We start from the raw sequence: 21877 nt of genomic DNA on the forward strand, positions 1-21877 counted from the left end.
TTAGATACACAGCTGTGCAAACAGTATCACACAGGATAGGATTAGATACACGGTCCTGCATACGGTATCACACAGGAAAGGATTAGATACACGGTCCTGCATACAGTATCACACAGGAAAGGATTAGATACACGGTCCTGCATACAGTATCACAGGATAGGATTAGATACACGGCTCAGCAGACAGTATCACACAGGATAGGATTAGATACATGGCTCAGCAGACAGTATCACACAGGATAGGATTAGATACACAGCTCAGCAGACAGTATCACACAGGATAGGATTAGATACACAGCTCAGCAGACAGTATCACACAGGATAGGATTAGATACATGGCTCAGCAGACAGTATCACACAGGATAGGATTAGATACACAGCTCAACAGACAGTATCACAGGATAGGATTAGATACACAGCTCAGCAGACAGTATCACACAGGATAGGATTAGATACACAGCTCAGCAGACAGTATCACACAGGATAGGATTAGATACACAGCTCAGCAGACAGTATCACAGGATAGGATTAGATACACGGCTCAGCAGACAGTATCACACAGGATAGGATTAGATACACGGCTCAGCACAGTATCACAGGATAGGATTAGATACACGGCTCAGCAGACAGTATCACAGGATAGGATTAGATACACAGCTCAGCACAGTATCACACAGGATAGGATTAGATACACAGCTCAGCAGACAGTATCACAGGATAGGATTAGATACACGGCTCAGCAGACAGTATCACACAGGATAGGATTAGATACACGGCTCAGCACAGTATCACAGGATAGAATTAGATACACGGCTCAGCAGACAGTATCACAGGATAGGATTAGATACACAGCTCAGCACAGTATCACACAGGATAGGATTAGATACACGGCTCAGCAGACAGTATCACAGGATAGGATTAGATACATGGCTCAGCACAGTATCACAGGATAGGATTAGATACACGGCTCAGCAGACAGTATCACACAGGATAGGATTAGATACACAGCTGTGCAAACAGTATCACACAGGATAGGATTAGATACACGGTCCTGCATACGGTATCACACAGGAAAGGATTAGATACACGGTCCTGCATACAGTATCACACAGGAAAGGATTAGATAAACGGTCCTGCATACAGTATCACAGGACAGGATTAGATACACAGCTCAGCAGACAGTATCACACAGGATAGGATTAGATACATGGCTCAGCAGACAGTATCACACAGGATAGGATTAGATACACAGTTCAGCAGACAGTATCACACAGGATAGGATTAGATACACAGCTCAGCAGACAGTATCACACAGGATAGGATTAGATACATGGCTCAGCAGACAGTATCACACAGGATAGGATTAGATACACAGCTCAACAGACAGTATCACAGGATAGGATTAGATACACAGCTCAGCAGACAGTATCACACAGGATAGGATTAGATACACAGCTCAGCAGACAGTATCACACAGGATAGGATTAGATACACAGCTCAGCAGACAGTATCACAGGATAGGATTAGATACACGGCTCAGCAGACAGTATCACACAGGATAGGATTAGATACACGGCTCAGCACAGTATCACAGGATAGGATTAGATACACATCTCAGCACAGTATCACAGAATAGGATTAGATACACAGCTCAGCAGACAGTATCACAGGATAGGATTAGATACACGGCTCAGCAGACAGTATAACAGGATAGGATTAGATACACGGCTCAGCAGACAGTATCACAGGATAGGATTAGATACACGGCTCAGCAGACAGTATAACAGGATAGGATTAGATACATGGCTCAGCACAGTATCACACAGGAGAGGATTAGATACACGGTCCTGCATACAGTATCACACAGGAAAGGATTAGATACACGGTCCTGCATACAGTATCACAGGACAGGATTAGATACACAGCTCAGCAGACAGTATCACACAGGATAGGATTAGATACACAGCTCAGCAGACAGTATCACACAGGATAGGATTAGATACATGGCTCAGCAGACAGTATCACACAGGATAGGATTAGATACACAGCTCAACAGACAGTATCACAGGATAGGATTAGATACACAGCTCAGCAGACAGTATCACAGGATAGGATTAGATACACGGCTCAGCAGACAGTATCACACAGGATAGGATTAGATACACGGCTCAGCAGACAGTATAACAGGATAGGATTAGATACACGGCTCAGCAGACAGTATCACAGGATAGGATTAGATACACGGCTCAGCAGACAGTATAACAGGATAGGATTAGATACATGGCTCAGCACAGTATCACACAGGAGAGGATTAGATACACGGTCCTGCATACAGTATCACACAGGAAAGGATTAGATACACGGTCCTGCATACAGTATCACAGGACAGGATTAGATACACAGCTCAGCAGACAGTATCACACAGGATAGGATTAGATACACAGCTCAGCAGACAGTATCACAGGATAGGATTAGATACACAGCTGTGCAAACAGTATCATACAGGATAGGATTAGATACACGGCTTAGCACAGTATCACAGGATAGCTCAGCAGACAGTATCACAGGATAGGATTAGATACACAGCTCAGCAGACAGTATCACACAGGATAGGATTAGATATACGGCTCAGCACAGTATCACACAGGATAGGATTAGATACATAGCTCAGCAGACAGTAGCACACAGGATAGGATTAGATACACGGCTCAGCAGACAGTATCACACAGGATAGGATTAGATACATGGCTCAGCAGACAGTATCACACAGGATAGGATTAGATACACAGCTCCGCAGACAGTATCACACAGGAAAGGATTAGATACACGGTCCTGCATTCAGTATCACACAGGACAGGATTAGATACACAGCTCAGCAGACAGTATCACACAGGATAGGATTAGATACACCCTACCCTAGATACCCGTACTCACACATGCCGGCGGTTGACAGGCTTATAGTGGAGCAAACAGCATACGCTGTGAGCTCCACAATGATGGCGCTGATCTCCTCCCTCAGCTGTGATCTGGACAGCTCAGGGGGCACGTCCAGTTCACAGCAGACGCGCACTGTAACGTAAAAGATGGGGTCGGATCCCGACCACTGTTCTCTATGCACAGGGGCTGCCATAAAGGAGTGAATAACTGTCGTTACACAAAGCAAATCCAGCATAGCAGCCCCCAGTGCCTCCAGTAAAATTAGAATTAAATAAAACTAAATAAGCTGTGATTTTCATTTTGTATTAAAAATACTTTATTTCATAATCACTATTTTTAATACAAAAATAAAAAAACGCGACACCTTCCCTTTAAGGGTAGGTGCACACGATGAGAATCCTGACCTTTGGGTCCACGAGTCTCCTCCGCAGGTGACCACAGCTGCTCGTGCGCCCGATCCTGGCTCTGGCAGCTGTGGACTTTCTCTGTTCTCCCTGTGGAGAACACTTGCGTCTCTACAGCAATCAACTGACATTCTGTGGCTCGGGAAGCCGCAACACAAGTCAGTTTTCGCTGCAGGAAAAACAAGCACAGTGGGCATGGGATGTCTAGAAATCCCATCCACTGTGCTTGTACTGCACAACACAGTATTTTGTTTTAAAATATTTTAATTTTCAATAATTAAGAAGGGGAAAGGGGGAGGAGGAATTTTATACTATTTCATAGTTGAATATGACTGAATACAGCATAGATAACAAAAGACTTCTATATCTTAAAGCTTCTATTAAGGTTTAAGTATAAGATAGGGAAGGATGCAGGGAAGGTTGGGCTGTGGAAAGTCGTGTAAATTAATTAGGGAAACACGGACAGGAGGAAGGAAAAATTAGGGTAGAGGGTAAGGGAGAATAAGGCTTAAGCAATAATTAAATATAACTAAAAGATACATACAAATTACATGCGATCGAATAAATGATCTCATCTGTGACGACAAATTAAATTACCATATTTAAGGGTGGCTTTACATGCAACGACATCGCTAACGAGATGTCGTTGGGGTCACGGCATTCGGCTTCGTTAGCGATGTCGTTGCGTGTGAAACGCAAGAACGACCGCTAACGATCAAAATTACTCAACTAATCGTTGATCATTGACGCGTTGCTCTAATCCAAAATGTCGTTGCTGTTGCAGGACGCAGGTTGTTCGTCGTTCTTGCAGCAGCACACATTGCTATGTGTGACACCGCAGGAACGAGGAAGGAAGGAGGTGGGCGGGATGTTACGGCCACTCATCTCCGCCCCTACGCTTCTATTGGGCGGCCGCTTAGTGACGCCGCACGAACCGCCCCCTTAGAAAGGAGGCGGTTCGCCGGCCACAGCAACGTCGTTTGGAAGGTAAGTCCGTGTGACGGGTGTTAGCGATGTTGTGCGCCACGGGCAGCGATTTGCCCGTGACGCACAACCGACGGGGGCGGGTGCTTTCACCAGCAGCCTTTATTTATGAGTTGTAAGAAGATACCCCTACGTGATGTATATTATGATGCACAACACAGCATTTTGGACACCGTGAAAACACGCTGCATCCAAAACGCTGTGAACCCTGAACAGGGGCACGCAGCCTTAGGGCCGTTTCACATATCTGGCATTTCGCCGGATTGACGGATCCGGCACACTCCAGTACAGTGTTAATACTGTACAATGGCATTGCGACATGCTCCGGTCACATGACAGCATGTGACCGGAGGTTGCTGCGATGCCATAGTACTGTATACACTGTATTGGAGTGTGCCGGATCCGTCAATCCGGCAAAATGCCGGATGTGTGAAATGGCCCTTCGTGAAAAAAAAAAAAAAAAAATCTAAAATTTTGAAAACATAATCCAAAACATTTGGTTTGCCATTTTCCGAGATCCACAATGTTTTCAATGTATCATAGATGGAGTGGTGTGAGGATTGCTTTTTGTGCCCTGAGCAGATATCTTTATTGATACCATGTTAGGGTAGGTACAATATTTGATCACTTATTACACTTCTTGCAGCGCTGCAGGGGCCGAACACCCCCCCCCCCCTTCCCCCGCAATTCTGGAGTTTAGACTTTTGTTTTTTTAATTTGATTACCAAACAGGCTACTTCGTTTTATATTTTGAAGATCAGACTTTTTTGAATGCGCTGATGGCAAGTGCTGGGAAGGGCGATGGGCAATGAGAACAGAAAGGTTCCTGGGTCACACACTGAAAAATGCTAATGTCGTAGATTGACATAGCCATTCACCAGGTTAAAAGCTGTGAGCTCCACTCCACTCCAGGCAGATGATGGCTGAATATTACAGACATCATCTTCCGGCAAAGATGTGGGCTCAGGGAGCAAACATGACATAACATTACTTCATATGTCTGTAAGGGGTTATTGGGAACCTGTCAGTAGGTTTTTGCTATTTAATCTGAGAACCGCAGAATATATGTCAGGAATCAGAGTCTTGTACCCTATACTATGCTGCTCTAAGATTATACAGCAGAAACCTGCTGACAGATTCCCTTTAATAGCCTAATGTAAGTATGCAACATTGGAAATCTTGGTGAAAAAATTAAAAAATGTTGACAAATACTTAACAAGTGAAGCATACAGCAATCTACTGATGTGTCCTTAACTTGTCTAAACCCAACAAATCCTGAACCTATAGACCAAAAGTTTAAACAATGGGGGGAGCAATACAGTATATGTATAATTGGTAGAGGAATGAATATTTACCTGTGTTGCTTTCTCTTCAGAGTCTGCCAGAGGTATGTTCAGAGAATTCGGGCCATCCGGCATGTTAGTTTGTGGAATGTTAGAAAACTGTTGGCCTTGAGGACTCACAGCAATGTTGGTAGCTCCACTAAAAGCTTCCTCTGAAAATGATCTTTGTTGATCAGCTAGATCATGTGAATCACTAAATCCATCTCCAGTTTGCACATGAGGAGTCATTGGGGGCTGTTCAAAAGTATCCTGGTTAGTAACAGAGGAATGACTAAACATATCCGCTCCTGGACCGGGTGTTCGAGGATTTTGGGAGCCAGCATCAGGTCTCAAATAAGAAGCTGGCAGAGGAGGTCCTCTGTTTTGTGCTGGGTGTCCAAATGACTCCTGATTAGAAACCAATCCTGATCGAACCACAGAAGATCGATTAAAGTTATCTGGAATACCTGGCATAGGGGTTCTCGGAGCTTGAGAATAAGGGTCAGGAAGAACAGGCCTAGGAGTTCTGTTTGGATGAGAATAAGAATCTGTAGAAGGCCTTGGTGTCCCAGGGGGCTGGGAATATGGATTTGAAAGAATAGGTCTAGGTGTTCCTGGGGGCTGAGCATAAGGATCTATATTAGTAGGTCTTGGAGTCCCAGGAGGGTGAGAATATGGATCTGAAGGCATTGGTCTTGGCGTGCCAGGTGGTTTACAATATGGATCTGTAGGCATAGGCCTAGGTGTTCCAGGTGGTTGTGAATAAGGATCTGATGGTACTGATCTTGGGGTTCCAGGAGGTTGAGAGTATGGATCTGAAGGCATTGGCCTAGGTGTACCTGGTGGCTGAGAGTATGGATCTGAAGGCATTGGCCTAGGTGTACCTGGTGGCTGAGAGTACGGCTCTGAAGGCATTGGCCTTGGCGTACAAGGTGGCTGCGCATATGGATTTGGAGGCATTGGCCTTGGTGTACCAGGTGGCTGTGAGTATGAATCTGAAGACAATGTCCTTGGAGTTCCCGGTGGTTGCGAATACAAATCTGAAGGCATCGGTCTTGGTGTACCAGGTGGCTGTGAGTACAGATCTGAAGACACTGGCCTTGGTGTCCCAGGTGGTTGAGAATACGGATCTGAGGTAATAAGCCTAGGAGTAGGCGGTTGTTGAGAGTAAGGATCCATGCCAGGCCTTGGAGTTCCTGAAGAAATGGCAAAGATATCATGGTGCCTTTTATTCATAGTAGGCTGAGCAAAAACATCTCCAACAATTGGTCTAGGAGTAGATGGTGACTGACTGTAAGGATCTATTGGTTGCGCAGATGGTCTTGGGGTAGCTGGTTGCTGAAGGTATGGGTCCATGATTTGTGCTCTTGGAGCAGTAGACTGTATATATGGATTATTTACTGGACGTGGTGTTCCTGGAGGTTGTGCATATGGATCCTGAGAATTTGATCTGGACAAAGACTGAGGGTCACTATGTTGTCGCATCAACCTTGGCGGATGAGTAAATTCATTTGTAGAGGAACGATGCGATGACTGATTATATGGATCATGTGAAAAATTCTCAGATGGACATGGTGTCATAACAGGCCTTTCATATGGGTCTGTAGATAGTCTACGAGGTGTTGATGACAGTGAACTGTAAGCTTCCTGTGGTGACTGAGGAGGGCGCAGTGGTGTTTTAAATGGGGCAGGACTACCAGGTGAAAGGCCTGGAGTAGGTGTGAGAGGTGGCCTTGCATATGGATCTAATTTATTTTGTGCCAGTGATTGTCTTTGAATCAATTCAGACCTGGAGTTTTGTTTCACAAAGTCATTGTTTGATAGAACTAACAGGCCATCTGCAACTAGATCTGTGTTATGCGACATCCTTGATGGAAATCCTGGCTTTATGAAATGTTCTGATGACAAAGACCTTTGTGAATCCCCCAATTTCACACCCAGATCACCACTGGACGGAGATGAAGAAGGATCTCTTATAGGTGACTGTTTTGAGTCTGAACATTCATTTCCACCAACATTTCTTGTGGAGCATATATCCATGGGTGACCCAGAGTTCCTCCTGTGATAATTCTGTACAGGCGGAGGTCTTGGTGTTCCTACCATTTTAGCATATGGATCCACAGGGGATGATGGCCGAGAAGTTGAAGATCCAGGTGAGAAGATCATCTGTGGGGACTGTGGTTGAGAGCCTTGGGACAGCTGAAGTGGGTCTTGCATGGAAATTCTAGTTGGTGTAGGTGGTGGAGCTTGTGGCTTCACAAATACATCATCGGAGAATGAAGGTGTCTGTTTGGGAAAAGGGTCTTTATTGAAAGGCTGCTGAATTGGAGACATGCTTCCACTGTTCTGTTGAGGTGTTAATGGACTTTGTATTCCGCTGTTTGGGGTGTCGTTTCCTGATTGACTCAAAAGTTGTTGGGATCCAAACTGCTGCTGTTGCTGCTCATTCTTGACTTGCTCCAGCTTTTGTGTTGCTTCAATCTTTGCCTGCTGTTTGCTCTTCTGACGCATTTGCTGCAAAATCAGTGGTTGAAAGGTTCAATTAGTTAAGACCTGAATTTAATCTTTATTAATCTACACAGCGTGCATTTTTTTTATATTAACAAAAATACACAATTTATTCAAAACAATAATTATGTAGGTAAAAATGTAAATTACACACATGTAAAATCTGTACCTGTCTAAATTTCCACTCCTGCTCGTGTTCAGATTCTCGCTGCTTCATTGGATCTTTGAATAAGTCCGAATCAATGCGGGAGTTGAGTTCAACTATTTCATGTTGTTGTCGCTTTAAAGAATCATTGGACATTTGTACTTTGTTGATTCGCAGAGCTGCTCTGTTATCTCTGGCCTTTTGCTGGGGAAAAAAAAAAAAGTTTATTAAATTTAATATCGTAAAACTATTCACATTTTAAATAACATAATTTATGATACATTTTCTTGTAATACAAAATGGATATTTAAAATACATCTATCTGAATGTTTATCCAAAACCTCAGCCCCTAAGGGTACAATTAAGACATCTGTACAAATAGGCCGGAGATCGAACCGCAATGCACATCTGACGAGTGTTTCGCCATACAGCTTCATCAGGGGGATCAACTTGAATACTGACGGGCTCGTCAGTTTTGTCTTTATTTTATGGTGGGTGTATGCCCTGATTTTACTTTGATTTCCACTTCCCATGCTTTTCTATCCTTATCAGTATAATTTTTTCCTATATATTCTAAACTACTGTGATGTACTGGCACTTTGCTTTTATTTATCCTCAGCATTCATGCATACAGTATTCACATCTGACTTTTCATGTCATTTGGTTTCCTTATATAGGTCTTCTGTTTTTCTGTACATTGACACTGTCACATACATACATACATACATACATACATACATATATATATATATATATATATTTTATTTTTTTGTATTTATTTATATATATTTTTTAATTAAAGGGAACCTGTCAGCAGAAATGTCCCCTAAAACCTAACAGATTCCCCCTCTGCAGCTCCTGGGCTGCATTCTATAAAGGTCCCTGTTATGATTGTGCCCACTTTCTGACCGAAAAAAAGTGTTTATAAAGTTGTACCTTTTTGGCTTCTGATTCTGTAAATCCGTCACGGGGGCGGGCTGCCTGATGGCCCTTATTCTGCCCCCTGGTCCTGTATGCCGCCCCCATCGCTGATTTCAATACTTCTGGACACCGCCCACTGCTCCAGCCATCCCCGCGCATGCCCAGTGCCCATCTCTCGGGGATGAGCACTGTGCCCAGCGTCACCGCTGGTGACGTGCACGCAGGGTTAAGATTATGGGCGGTGCTGTGATGTTTATTCCTAAGCAACCGCCCATAATCGCGGGACCGCGCTTTCCCCCTCGGCCTGCTTCTTTTTGCGCAAGCGCGCTGCTGCTGACCTCACTTCGCCTCCTTCCCATCTTGCCCCGAGGCAGGAAATAGATGGGAAGGGCGCGGAGCAGTGACTACACCGAAAGCGCGGTCCCGCGATTATGGGCGGTTGCTTAGGAATAAACATCACAGCACCGCCCATAATCTTAACCCTGCGTGCACGTGACGCTGGGCACAGTGCTCATCCCCGAGAGATGGGCACTGGGCATGCGCGGGGATGGCTGGAGCAGTGGGCGGCGTCCAGAAGTATTGAAATCAGCGATGGGGGCGGCATACAGGACCAGGGGGCAGAATAACGGCCATCAGGCAGCCCGCCCCCGTGACGGATTTACAGAATCAGAAGCCAAAAAGGTACAACTTTATAAACACTTTTTTTCGGTCAGAAAGTGGGCACAATCATAACAGGGACCTTTATAGAATGCAGCCCAGGAGCTGCAGAGGGGGAATCTGTTAGGTTTTAGGGGACATTTCTGCTGACAGGTTCCCTTTAACGCTGAGTGAATTCATCTGTATGCTATCTACATGCACAATTTTTTCCTTATTATCCATTTATAATGGACTTGATATTTTATCATCCTTATTGGCAGCATATCTGTCCACTAGAGATGATGTGCTGCCAAGAACAATAAGTTTAGTGCAGGCATGAAATGTCCAAATACCTGACAAACGAGCATTTTGCTTCTTTGCAGGTTTAGAAATGCCGATAATCGTCAAAAGCGTATTCTAATGAATGCAAGTTTGGTTTGTCTACATGAGCCTTAAGGCACACTTACCACATATGGTGCTCTTTCCTGTGAGCTGGCTTTTCTCCAAAGTTTTGCAATCTGTTTCACTCTGGTGGACCAATCTAGGAAACATGAATAAAAGTTATAATTAACATACAATATATACACACACACACACACACACACACACACACACGTGCGTGCACATACACCGGCATAAAAAGAGTACATTCTCATTGAAAAGATATTAACCCCTTCAGCCCCCGGGCACTTTCCGTTTTTGTTTTTTGCTCCCCTTCCGAGAGCCGTAACGTTTTTTATTTTTCGGTCAATCTTGCCATATGAGGGCTTGTGTTTTTGCGGGACAAGTTGTACTTTTAAATGAAACCATAAGTTTTACCATATGGTGTACTGGAAAACAGCAAAAAAATTCCAAGTGCGGAAAAACTGCGAAAAAAGTGTGATGGCACAATAGTTTTTGGGATATTTTATTCACCATGTTCACTATATGGTAAAACTGATGTGTTGTTGTGATGCCTGAGGTCGGTGCCAGTTTGTAGACCCCAAACATGTATAGGTTTACTTGTATCTAAGGGGTTAAAAAAAAATTCACAAGCTTGTCCAATAAAAGTGGCGTACGTTTTGCTCCATTTTCCGACACCCGTAGTGTTCTCATTTTCCGGGATCTATGGCTCAGTGACGGCTTATTTTTTTGCGTCTTGAGCTGACGTTTCTAATAGTACCATTTTTGCGCAGATGCTACGTTTTGATCGACTGTTATTGCATTTTGCGTAAAACTTGCGGCAACCAAAAAACGTAATTTTGGCGTTTGGAATTTTTTTTGTCACTACGCCGTTTACCAATCGGATTGATTTTATATTTTGATAGATCGGGCATTTCTGAACGCGGCGATACCAAATATGTGTATATTTATTTTTTTTAACCCTTTAATTTTCAATGGGGTGAAAGGGGGGTGATTTTAACTTTAAGTTTTTTTTTTTTTTTTTAAAAAAACTTTTTTTTTTACTTTTTGTTTTTATTTTACTAGTCCCCCTAGGGGGCTATACAGCTGTAAACAACAGATTTGATCACTTCCTGATTCACTGGCCTCTGGGCAGAGTGAAAACGAAAGTGACTCGTCACAGCTACAGAAGTCATCACATGACCCTGTGCTACCATGGCAACCACCGAAAGTCACGTGATGACTCATGTGACTTCTGGTGGGGGCGGCGGTAAGTGAAAATCATGGCCGCGCGTATATACATCTCACTGCCAGACTTTGGCAGCGAGATGTAAGGGGTTAATGTTATGGGTGGAATGCGATTCCACACGTAACATGCAGGCACACATGTCAGCTGTTGAAAACAGCTGATCTGTGCGCAAATCGCCGCATCCTGCCCACGGCAGTGGGCGGGGCTTAACGGCACGCGCTCCATGACGGATATATCCGTCAAAGGTCGTGAAGGGGTTAATTAATACCTCAATTAACACCAAAATAAATTTCCAAGATTTTGACAAGGTCGAGCTTCATACAACACTTTTCTTAAAGCCATAACAGGAAAGTAGGGTTGATATAACATTCATTTCAAAAGCTTTAGTTTTACTCATTAGTTGATACAAAAATGAACACATCCCACATCAAAAACAACTATTTGTGACCTCTATGTCCTTTGAGGACAGCACCAAGTCTTCAAGGCATGGTATGAACAAGATGGCGACAAATTGCAACATGCTTGTAGTTCCATCTTTGTTACAATATTTTGACTATTAAAGATCCGGTGATTATCTTGTAGTCTTCATGTTTTGTTTTTTTTCTTTCTTTCTCAGGTCTTATGACATTTCTCTTCCATGTGGAGCCGTTACTGACAGCATCAAATGGGAAGGGGTTTTCTTGGTTAAGTAAAGCCCTTTTACAGTCACCCGTGTTCTGAATACCTGATTAATGTATAGTCGGAGCTAAAATAAAATACCCTTTTCACAATTAAAGACAAAGTTAAACTAGGAAAACACTGGCTCCCCCTATTGCATACCCACAAAAGGCGCTGGTAAATCCCCCACTGACGTGGTAAGGGTGCACTGGCAACCAGTTTTGTAGTTTACTCGGGTTGAGCAAGGTGAATATCTCATCAATAGAGTCCCAAGTTAAGAATCCAGAGGAAAACCTTACAAGACCTTTAAACTCATTTAGCACTAGGAAAGTTCAGGAGAAATCTTCATGCACATGGCCGTACTCCATCCAGTAGCGCAGTCAACCGAGCTGGAACGTGGACACCGGAGTCACGACATGGTACCCCCTGACTAAGCAAACCCAAGCTTTACAAAACATATAGGAAAGTTGAGCACTCCGACCTCCAAAGGTCATGGTCTTCCTGTGCAGAGTGACATCACATGTCGGGACTCCAGTGTCAACATTCCAGCTCAGTATGGGGAGATAAGGTATGCACACCAGTGACTATGTAAGGGGAATACATGAAATAGCAGAAACTGCTGTGTGAATACGGACTTGAAAAATCCAATAGCTATATGTAAGAGTGAAAATGTAAAAAATGGAATCTGCATTACTGCCATGAACATATGAATCAAGAGAAATTTAGCTACTGAATTGATCAATGCAATAGGGCCCCAACACTAGGTTTTTGCACCCAGTTCAGACTTAGAATGGTGTTCCAAACGTTATTCCTTAATTGTTAGTAGTTTTTCGTTTGTGAACCCTCCCCCAACCACACCTATTGCCAATCCATATCATACGCATAAATAGCCTGGGTCTCAGCTTCCCATACACGGTAAGTTTTTTATCTGCATGAGAGGACACACACAAGCTAGGGACCCCAACGTAGGGAAATACTTTGGCGTAGTGTTGGGGCTCTATTGCATTGATCAATTCAGTAGCTAAATTTCTCTTGATTCATATGTTCATGGCAGTAATGCAGGTTCCATTTTTCACATTTTCACTCTTACATATAGCTATTGGATTTTTCAAGTCAGTATTCACACAGCAGTTTCTGCTATTTCATGTATTCCCCTTACATAGTCACTGGTGTGCATACCAACATTCCAGCTCAGTGAGCTGCGCTACCGGCAAGAGCACGCCCACGTGCCTCAAGATTTCTCCTGAACGATCACTACACCAAATGAGTTTAAAAATCTTCTAATGTTTTCTGGATTCTTAACTTGGGACTCTAGTTCCAGGACAATCAAACTACGCAACCCCACTAGGTGAACAATGAAACTGGTTTCCATTGCACCTTTACCATGTCAGTGGGGGATTAACCAGTGCCTGTTGAAGGTACGCAATTGGGGGAACCAGTATTTTTCTGGTTTAACTGTGCCAATTAATTATGGTCTGTGTATCCATTTTAGCTTTGTGTGGACTGCGCGGTGCATGGAGCGCGCGGTGCATGGAGCGCGCGGTGCATGGAGCGCGCGGTGCATGGAGCGCGCGCTACATAGAGCGCGCGCTACATAGAGCGCGCGCTACATAGAGCGCGCGCTACATAGAGCGCACGGTACATAGAGCGCACGGTACATAGAGCGCACGGTACATAGAGCGCACGGTACATAGAGCGCACGGTACATAGAGCGCACGGTACATAGAGCGCACGGTACATAGAGCGCACGGTACATAGAGCGCACGGTACATAGAGCGCACGGTACATAGAGCGCACGGTACATAGAGCGCACGGTACATAGAGCGCACGGTACATAGAGCGCACGGTACATAGAGCGCACGGTACATAGAGCGCACGGTACATAGAGCGCACGGTACATAGAGCGCACGGTACATAGAGCGCACGGTACATAGAGCGCACGGTACATAGAGCGCACGGTACATAGAGCGCACGGTACATAGAGCGCACGGTACATAGAGCGCACGGTACATAGAGCGCACGGTACATAGAGCGCACGGTACATAGAGCGCACGGTACATAGAGCGCACGGTACATAGAGCGCACGGTACATAGAGCGCACGGTACATAGAGCGCACGGTACATAGAGCGCACGGTACATAGAGCGCACGGTACATAGAGCGCACGGTACATAGAGCGCACGGTACATAGAGCGCACGGTACATAGAGCGCACGGTACATAGAGCGCACGGTACATAGAGCGCACGGTACATAGAGCGCACGGTACATAGAGCGCACGGTACATAGTTTTTAGGATTAATTTAACCTGAAACAGTCTACAGATGTCGGTTTTATCCGAGCAGTAGGTGTTCAAGCAGTACTGGTATTAGTGTTTTTTTTCTACTATAAAGGAACAATTAAAATTACCTGTGGTTGAACTCTAGTTAATTAGAATTTTGTAGTCTAAACTTTAATTTCTTCCAAAGATTTATTGGGGTGTACTCATTTTTTGCAACATGGTCTCATTATTTTAACAAATGTCTTCTTTTTGAGTGTGCAAAGAAGGGAATTTTGTTACTTACCGTAAATTCCTTTTCTTCTAGCTCCTATTGGGAGACCCAGACGATTGGGTGTATAGCTACTGCCTCCGGAGGCCACACAAAGCATTACACTAAAAAGTGTAAGGCCCCTCCCCTTCTGGCTATACACCCCCAGTGGGATCACTGGCTCACCAGTTTTAGTGCAAAAGCAAGAAGGAGGAAAGCCAATAACTTGGTTAAACAAATTCACTCCGAGTAACATCGGAGAACTGAAAAACCGTTCAACATGAACAACATGTGTACCCGAAAAAACCCAAAAATCCCGAAGGACAACAGGGCGGGTGCTGGGTCTCCCAATAGGAGCTAGAAGAAAAGGAATTTACGGTAAGTAACAAAATTCCCTTCTTCTTCAGCGCTCCATTGGGAGACCCAGACGATTGGGACGTCCAAAAGCTGTCCCTGGGTGGGTAAAGAAATACCTTATGTTAGAGCTGCGAAGACAGCCCTCCCCTACGGGGAGGCAACTGCCGCCTGCAAGACTCTTCTACCTAGGCTGGCGTCCGCCGAAGCATAGGTATGCACCTGATAATGTTTGGTGAAAGTGTGCAGACTCGACCAGGTAGCTGCCTGGCACACCTGTTGAGCCGTAGCCTGGTGTCGCAATGCCCAGGACGCACCCACGGCTCTGGTAGAATGGGCCTTCAGCCCTGATGGAACCGGAAGCCCAGCAGAACGGTAGGCTTCAAGAATTGGTTCTTTGATCCATCGAGCCAGGGTGGCTTTGGAAGCCTGCGACCCTTTGCGCTTACCAGCGACAAGGACAAAGAGTGCATCGGAGCGGCGCAGGGGCGCCGTGCGGGAAATGTAGATTCTGAGTGCTCTCACCAGATCTAACAAATGTAAATTCTTCTCATACCGATGAACTGCATGAGGACAAAAAGAAGGCAAAGAGATATCCTGATTAAGATGAAAAGAGGATACCACCTTCGGGAGAAACTCCTGAATGGGGCGCAGCACTACCTTGTCCTGGTGGAAGACCAGGAAAGGAGCCTTGGATGACAGCGCTGCTAGCTCAGACACTCTCCGAAGAGATGTGATCGCTACCAGAAAAGCCACTTTCTGTGATAGTCTAGAAAGTGAAACCTCCCTCAGAGGCTCGAAGGGCGGCTTCTGGCGGGCAACTAGTACCCTGTTCAGATCCCATGGATCTAACGGCCGCTTGTACGGGGGTACAATATGACAAACCCCCTGCCGGAACGTGCGCACCTTAGGAAGTCGTGCTAGACGCTTTTGAAAAAAGACGGATAGCGCCGAGACTTGCCCTTTAAGGGAGCCGAGCGACAAACCTTTTTCTAACCCAGATTGCAGGAAAGAAAGAAAGGTAGGCAATGCAAAAGGCCAGGGAGACATTCCCTGAGCAGAGCACCAGGATAAGAATATGCTCCACGTTCTGTGGTAGATCTTAGCGGACGTGGGCTTCCTAGCCTGTCTCATGGTGGCAACGACCCCTTGGGATAATCCTGAAGACCCTAGGATCCAGGACTCAATGGCCACACAGTCAGGTTCAAGGCCGCAGAATTCCGATGGAAAAACGGCCCTTGGGACAGCAAGTCTGGTCGGTCTGGTAGTGCCGACGGTTGGCCGACCGTGAGATGCCACAGATCCGGATACCACGCCCTCCTTGGCCAGTCTGGGGCGACGAGTATGACGCGGCTGCAGTCGGATCTGATCTTGCGTAGCACTCTGGGCAAGAGTGCCAGAGGTGGAAACACATAAGGGAGCCGGAACTGCGACCAATCTTGCACTAAGGCGTCTGCCGCCAGAGCTCTGTGATCGCGAGACCGTGCTATGAAGGTTGGGACCTTGTTGTTGTGCCTGGACGCCATTAGGTCGACGTCCGGCCTTCCCCAGCGGCTACAGATTTCCTGAAACACGTCCGGGTGAAGGGACCATTCCCCTGCGTCCATGCCCTGGCGGCTGAGGAAGTCTGCTTCCCAGTTTTCTACGCCGGGGATGTGAACTGCGGATACGGTGGAGGCCGTGGCTTCCACCCACATCAGAATCCGCCGGACTTCCTGGAAGGCTTGCCGACTGCGTGTCCCTCCTTGGAGATTGATGTATGCCACCGCTGTGGAGTTGTCCGACTGAAGTCGGATCTGCTTTCCTTCCAGCCACTGCTGGAAGGCTAGTAGGGCAAGATACACTGCTCTGATTTCCAGAACATGGATCTGAAGGGTGGACTCCTGCTGAGTCCACGTACTCTGAGCCCTGTGGTGGAGAAAAACTGCTCCCCACCCTGACAGACTCGCGTCTGTCGTGACTACCGCCCAAGACGGTGGTAGGAAGGATCTTCCCTGTGATAATGAGGTGGGAAGAAGCCACCATTGCAGAGAGTCCTTCTGTGAAAAGGATACTTTCCTGTTCAGGGATGTTGACTTCCCGTCCCATTGGCGGAGAATGTCCCAATAAGAGGACGCAGATGAAACTGCGCAAACGGAACCGCCTCCATTGCCGCCACCAACTTCCCGAGGAAGTGCATGAGGCGTCTTAAGGAGTGCGACTGACCTTGACGGAGAGTCTGCACCCCAGTCTGTAGTGACCGCTGCTTGTCCAGCGGAAGCTTCACTAGCGCTGAGAGGGTATGAAACACCATGCCAAGATACGTTAGTGATTGGGTCGGTGACAGGTTTGACTTTGAGAAGTCGATGATCCACCCGAACGTCTGGAGAGTCTCCAGCACAACATTCAGGCTGAGTTGGCATGCCTCTTGAGAGGGTGCCTTGACAAGTAGATCGTCCAAGTAAGGGATCACTCCCTGTGAGAGCAAGACTGCTACCACTGCCGCCATGACCTTGGTGAACACCCGTGGGGCTGTCGCCAGACCGAATGGCAGAGCTACGAACTGAAGATGGTCGTCTCCCATCACGAAACGTAGAAAACATTGGTGCTCTGTAGCAATCGGCACGTGGAGATAAGCATCTTTGATGTCTATTGATGCTAGGAAATATCCTTGAGACATTGAGGCAATGACGGAGCGGAGGGTTTCATCCGGAACCGCCTGGCCTCCACGTGCTTGTTGAGCAGTTTTAGGTCCAGAACGGAACGGAAAGAGCCATCCTTTTTTGGCACCACAACCAGATTGGAGGAAAACCGTGTCTTGTTCCTGAAGAGGAACAGGGATTACCACTCCTTCTGCCTGCAGAAGAGCATCGGCTCGGTGGGGACGTTCTGAAGAATCGAGTCGGAGGACGAGAACAGAACCCTGTCCTGTGCACGTGGGCACAATGTCCCTCACCCACCGGTCTGTGACCTGTGGCAGCTAAATGTCGCAAAGGCGAGCGAGTCTGCCATCAACCGCGGATGCGGAGAGATGAGAGAGCTGAGAGTCATGAGGAGACCGCCTTGGTAGCGGTTCCTCCGGCTGCCTTCCTTGGGCGTGATTGAGCCCCCGGAAACTGAGCCCCTCTGAGGCTTTTCAGCTCCTTTGGACGAGGACAATTGGGACCTGCCCGAGCTTGGGAAGGACCGAAACCTCGACTGTCCTTCCAGGACAGCATTAATAGGGTAAGTCGCAATGCAGACATTGCGAGGTTACGGACGCCCCTGCGGCACAAATGTACATATGCTCAAGACCAGCTGTGCAAGAACAGCTGAAAAGCTTAGGGTGCCCATACGGCTGTAAATGCCGGAGCAACCGACACGCCGATAGCCTCATAGACAGATTTCAACCAGAGTCCATCTGTCTGGCATCTTTAAGTGAAGTCCCATCACCACTGCAACTATAGCTCTAGCCGCAAGCCTGGAGATTGGAGAATCCACCTTTGGCCCCTGGGTCCCACGCTTGACCACGTCAGGGGAAAAGGATAACGTGTATCCTTAATACGTTTGGAGAAAACGCTTATCTGGTAAGCGTGGTGTTCCTGGACTGCTTCTCTGAAGTCAGCGTGGCCAGAAAAATACTCAATCTACGTTTGAGCTACTGAAATGGGACTTCTCCTGCTGTGAAGCTGACTCCTCCACTGGGGGAGCTGAGGGAGAAAGATCCAACATTCCATTGATGGACGCTATAGGATCATTCCTTATGGCGTCACCATCCGGTGTATCCGGATTGAGAGCGTTGTCAGGATCAAAGTCCTGATCAGCTACGTCTGCCTTATCATACAGAGAGCCTCCTGGGACCCCCCCCGGAGCACCGATTTTATTCCCAATGAGGGTGGCCAGGGAGCAATGATCCAGATTGCCCATGGCCTGTCCGGACTGCAAGTCTCTATCCCATTGCAACTCCATCCCTGTCCTTGGACAGGGTTGACAGGTGGTTCCTTTGGCCACGTCTAGTAGAGACCCCGGCTGACCAAGTGCTCCAGGGGAGCATTGCACACAATGGGGTTCAGTGCCGTGGAACAGTATCACATGCAGTAAAAACAGCATCGAAATCCCGAGTTGCTTATATGCTGCTGCCGACTAGCCATCTAGGACATAGCCAAGAATGGCGACCGTACAATGCAATGTATAGCGTACAAGCATAAAGTACAATGAACACTGCAGCACATGCAATACAAGCAGCATAGAAAGCCTGTGCCTTGGCACCCCTGCTTTTCTGCTGCTGTAGACTAGCCATCTAGGGGAATATAGCCCAGAATATCGACCATACAGTGCAATGTATAGCATACAAGCATAAGTACAAATGAACACTGCAACCCCTGCAATACAAGCAGCATAGAAAAAACCTGTGCCTCAGCACCCCTGCTTTTCTGCTGCTGTAGTCTAGTCATTCTAGGCGAAAATAGCCCAGACTAGCGACTGTACAGTGCAGTGTATAGCATACAAGCATAAATACACATGAACACTTCAGTACATGCCATACAAGCAGCATAGAAAGCCTGTGCCTTAGCACCCCTGCTTTCCTGCTGCTGATGTGTCGCCATCTAAGAGGGCATATAGCCAAAAATAGCGACCTATGCAGTGTAAGCATAAAAATACAAATGGACAACTGCGGTATTTAGTGGGGTCAGCACTTCAGGTGCCGCTTACCGCCCGCCTATAAGCGGGTGTGTGGTCGCCCTAGTCCTGTGCCTGGTCGCCCAGAGTCCGATCTCTCAGCTCGGGCTGCAGGAATGGCTGCCGGCGTCCTTCTCCCGCTCGTGTGAGTAGGGGCGGGCCGTGGGCGTGCCCCCAAGTCAGAGCGGGAAACCGGCGTCCCACAGTGTCCAGTGAGAGGGCTGGAGCATGTAAATAAGGCTCCAGCCCTCGGCGCTGCTGATTGTACAGCGTCTCTCCCCTACCCTGATTGACAGGGTGGGGGCGGGAACGAAGCGGAGCTAGGCCACAAAAGCCGGGGACTGGATTTATAAGCGCCGCCGCCGTAAAAGCGCGGTCGGCGCTAAGTCCCCGGCGCACTACAAGTCCCAGCCGCGCCGCCGCTCCCGGAGCGTCCGGCGCGGTAGTTCCCCATACATAAAGTCACTCAGCTAGGCTGTAGTGACTGTAACCCTTTACTGTCCCCGGCGCACTAGCACACCCAGCAAGTCTGGAGTGTGCTGTGCCTGTGTGTACGGGGACACAGAGTACCTGAATGGTGCAGGGCCATGTCCCTGAACGGTACCCAGCTCCGTATCCAGCAGGGTCAATGGGTCTGTGGATGGAGCCCGGCCTCAGGGCTTTGGGGCCGGTAAGATCCCACTTCCTCAGAGCCCCTCAGGGGGATGTGGAAGGAAAACAGCATGTGTGCTCCAGCCGCCGTACCAGCAATAGGTACCTCAACCTTACAAACCACAAGTGGGGTGAGAAGGGAGCATGCTGGGGGCCCTAGTATGGGCCCTCTTTTCTTCCATCCGATATAGTCAGCAGCTACTGCTGACTAAACAGTGGAGCTATGCGTGGATGTCTGACCTCCTTCGCACAAAGCAGAAAACTGGTGAGCCAGTGATCCCACTGGGGGTGTATAGCCAGAAGGGGAGGGGCCTTACACTTTTTAGTGTAATGCTTTGTGTGGCCTCCGGAGGCAGTAGCTATACACCCAATCGTCTGGGTCTCCCAATGGAGCGCCGAAGAAATGACAATTCTTGCTTGATAACAAGATTGACACAAACAACAGATCTCACCTGGAAACTCTTCTTTTAGGTTTGGGAAGTTAACATTTGTATATAAAACAGGGGCTACAGTGGCCATTTCACCAAGGGCTTCTTCCTTTTCCCACTTTAGTGTACTCCGCTGTGCATTGGACATGGTGTCTCCCTCAGTTTCCAGCACAGGAGCTTGCGTTGGCCATACATTGCTCGGGTCGTTCACCATGCCGCGATACACTGGGTTCTTATCCCTGGCAGGATCGAGAAAAAAAAAAAGCATCTTTAGCAAGATGTGTACCTAAGTGTATTAGGATACAAAAGCAACTATACAGTACCTTAAAAAACTAAATACTTGTATCCACACTGGTGATAGTTAAAAAGCATAAATAAAAACCATGACAGTGAGGGGTGTGTGAAGCTGCCCGTATGTTTAAAAAGGATTTTGTCAGCAGGTTTTTGCTATGGAATGTGGGAGCTGCATAATGTAGGAGCAGGACCTCTGATTCCAGGGATGTGTCCATCTGTTACTGGACTGCTTGGTTCAGTTTTTCCAGAATTCCTGTTTTCTATGCTGCTGATGTAGCTAAGCCAAGACTGAGCTGTGCAATACTCCGTCCACACCACTGTATGGCAGCTTCTTGTGTACAGTGTACAAGGTTGGTAAGCTGCTAAGCAGTGGTGAGGGTTGTGTTACACAGATTAGCCTGACTGGCTCTCACATGAGACCTATGGTAGTTATGCAGTGATAATCTCCTAATGATGGATGACTATTCTCTTTGCGGAGACCTGACAAACCGCAAGGTCTCCGCAAGGAGAATAGTCTTCCTCGTGGTCCCCACTATAGCTTCCTCTAAGCCAGATCAGACCCCATACTTTGCACTGACGAGGGGCAATCACCCCGAAACACCGTGTCTGCAAATTGGGGTTCTGATCTGGTAAAAATCCTAAGTCATATGAAAAGACTAGTTAAAGGGCCACTTTTGACTTGTAGGATTACTACTTCCAATAGGTGGCGCTAGAGTTTGTTTCCTTCCTCACTGGAGAGACAATTTGAATAATCTCCTAATGATAAAACACTGTGTGGAAATTACAGCACACATCCTAGTAAGTGACACATCACTGTAACCAGGCTCTCGGGCCTATATATTAT

At 46.9% G+C, this 21877-nt stretch overlaps 1 protein-coding gene across 10 annotated transcripts in view; it reads right to left on the minus strand.

Moving 5' to 3' along the window:
- KMT2C (lysine methyltransferase 2C) overlaps positions 1–21877 on the minus strand; it is a 440610-nt gene that overhangs the window by 139471 nt on the left and 279262 nt on the right. For all 10 annotated transcript variants that reach the window (XM_075315430.1, XM_075315433.1, XM_075315425.1 and 7 more), the window contains 4 exons: positions 20764–20978; positions 10324–10397; positions 8324–8503; positions 5680–8160 (listed from right to left, as the gene is read on the minus strand). In XM_075315430.1, coding sequence (XP_075171545.1) covers positions 5680–8160; positions 8324–8503; positions 10324–10397; positions 20764–20978 — 2950 coding nt within the window. The remainder of the gene's footprint in view (positions 1–5679; positions 8161–8323; positions 8504–10323; positions 10398–20763; positions 20979–21877) is intronic.

The sequence above is a fragment of the Anomaloglossus baeobatrachus genome, chromosome 6 (assembly GCF_048569485.1).
Source record: "Anomaloglossus baeobatrachus isolate aAnoBae1 chromosome 6, aAnoBae1.hap1, whole genome shotgun sequence".
Taxonomy (NCBI): Eukaryota; Metazoa; Chordata; class Amphibia; order Anura; family Aromobatidae; genus Anomaloglossus; species Anomaloglossus baeobatrachus.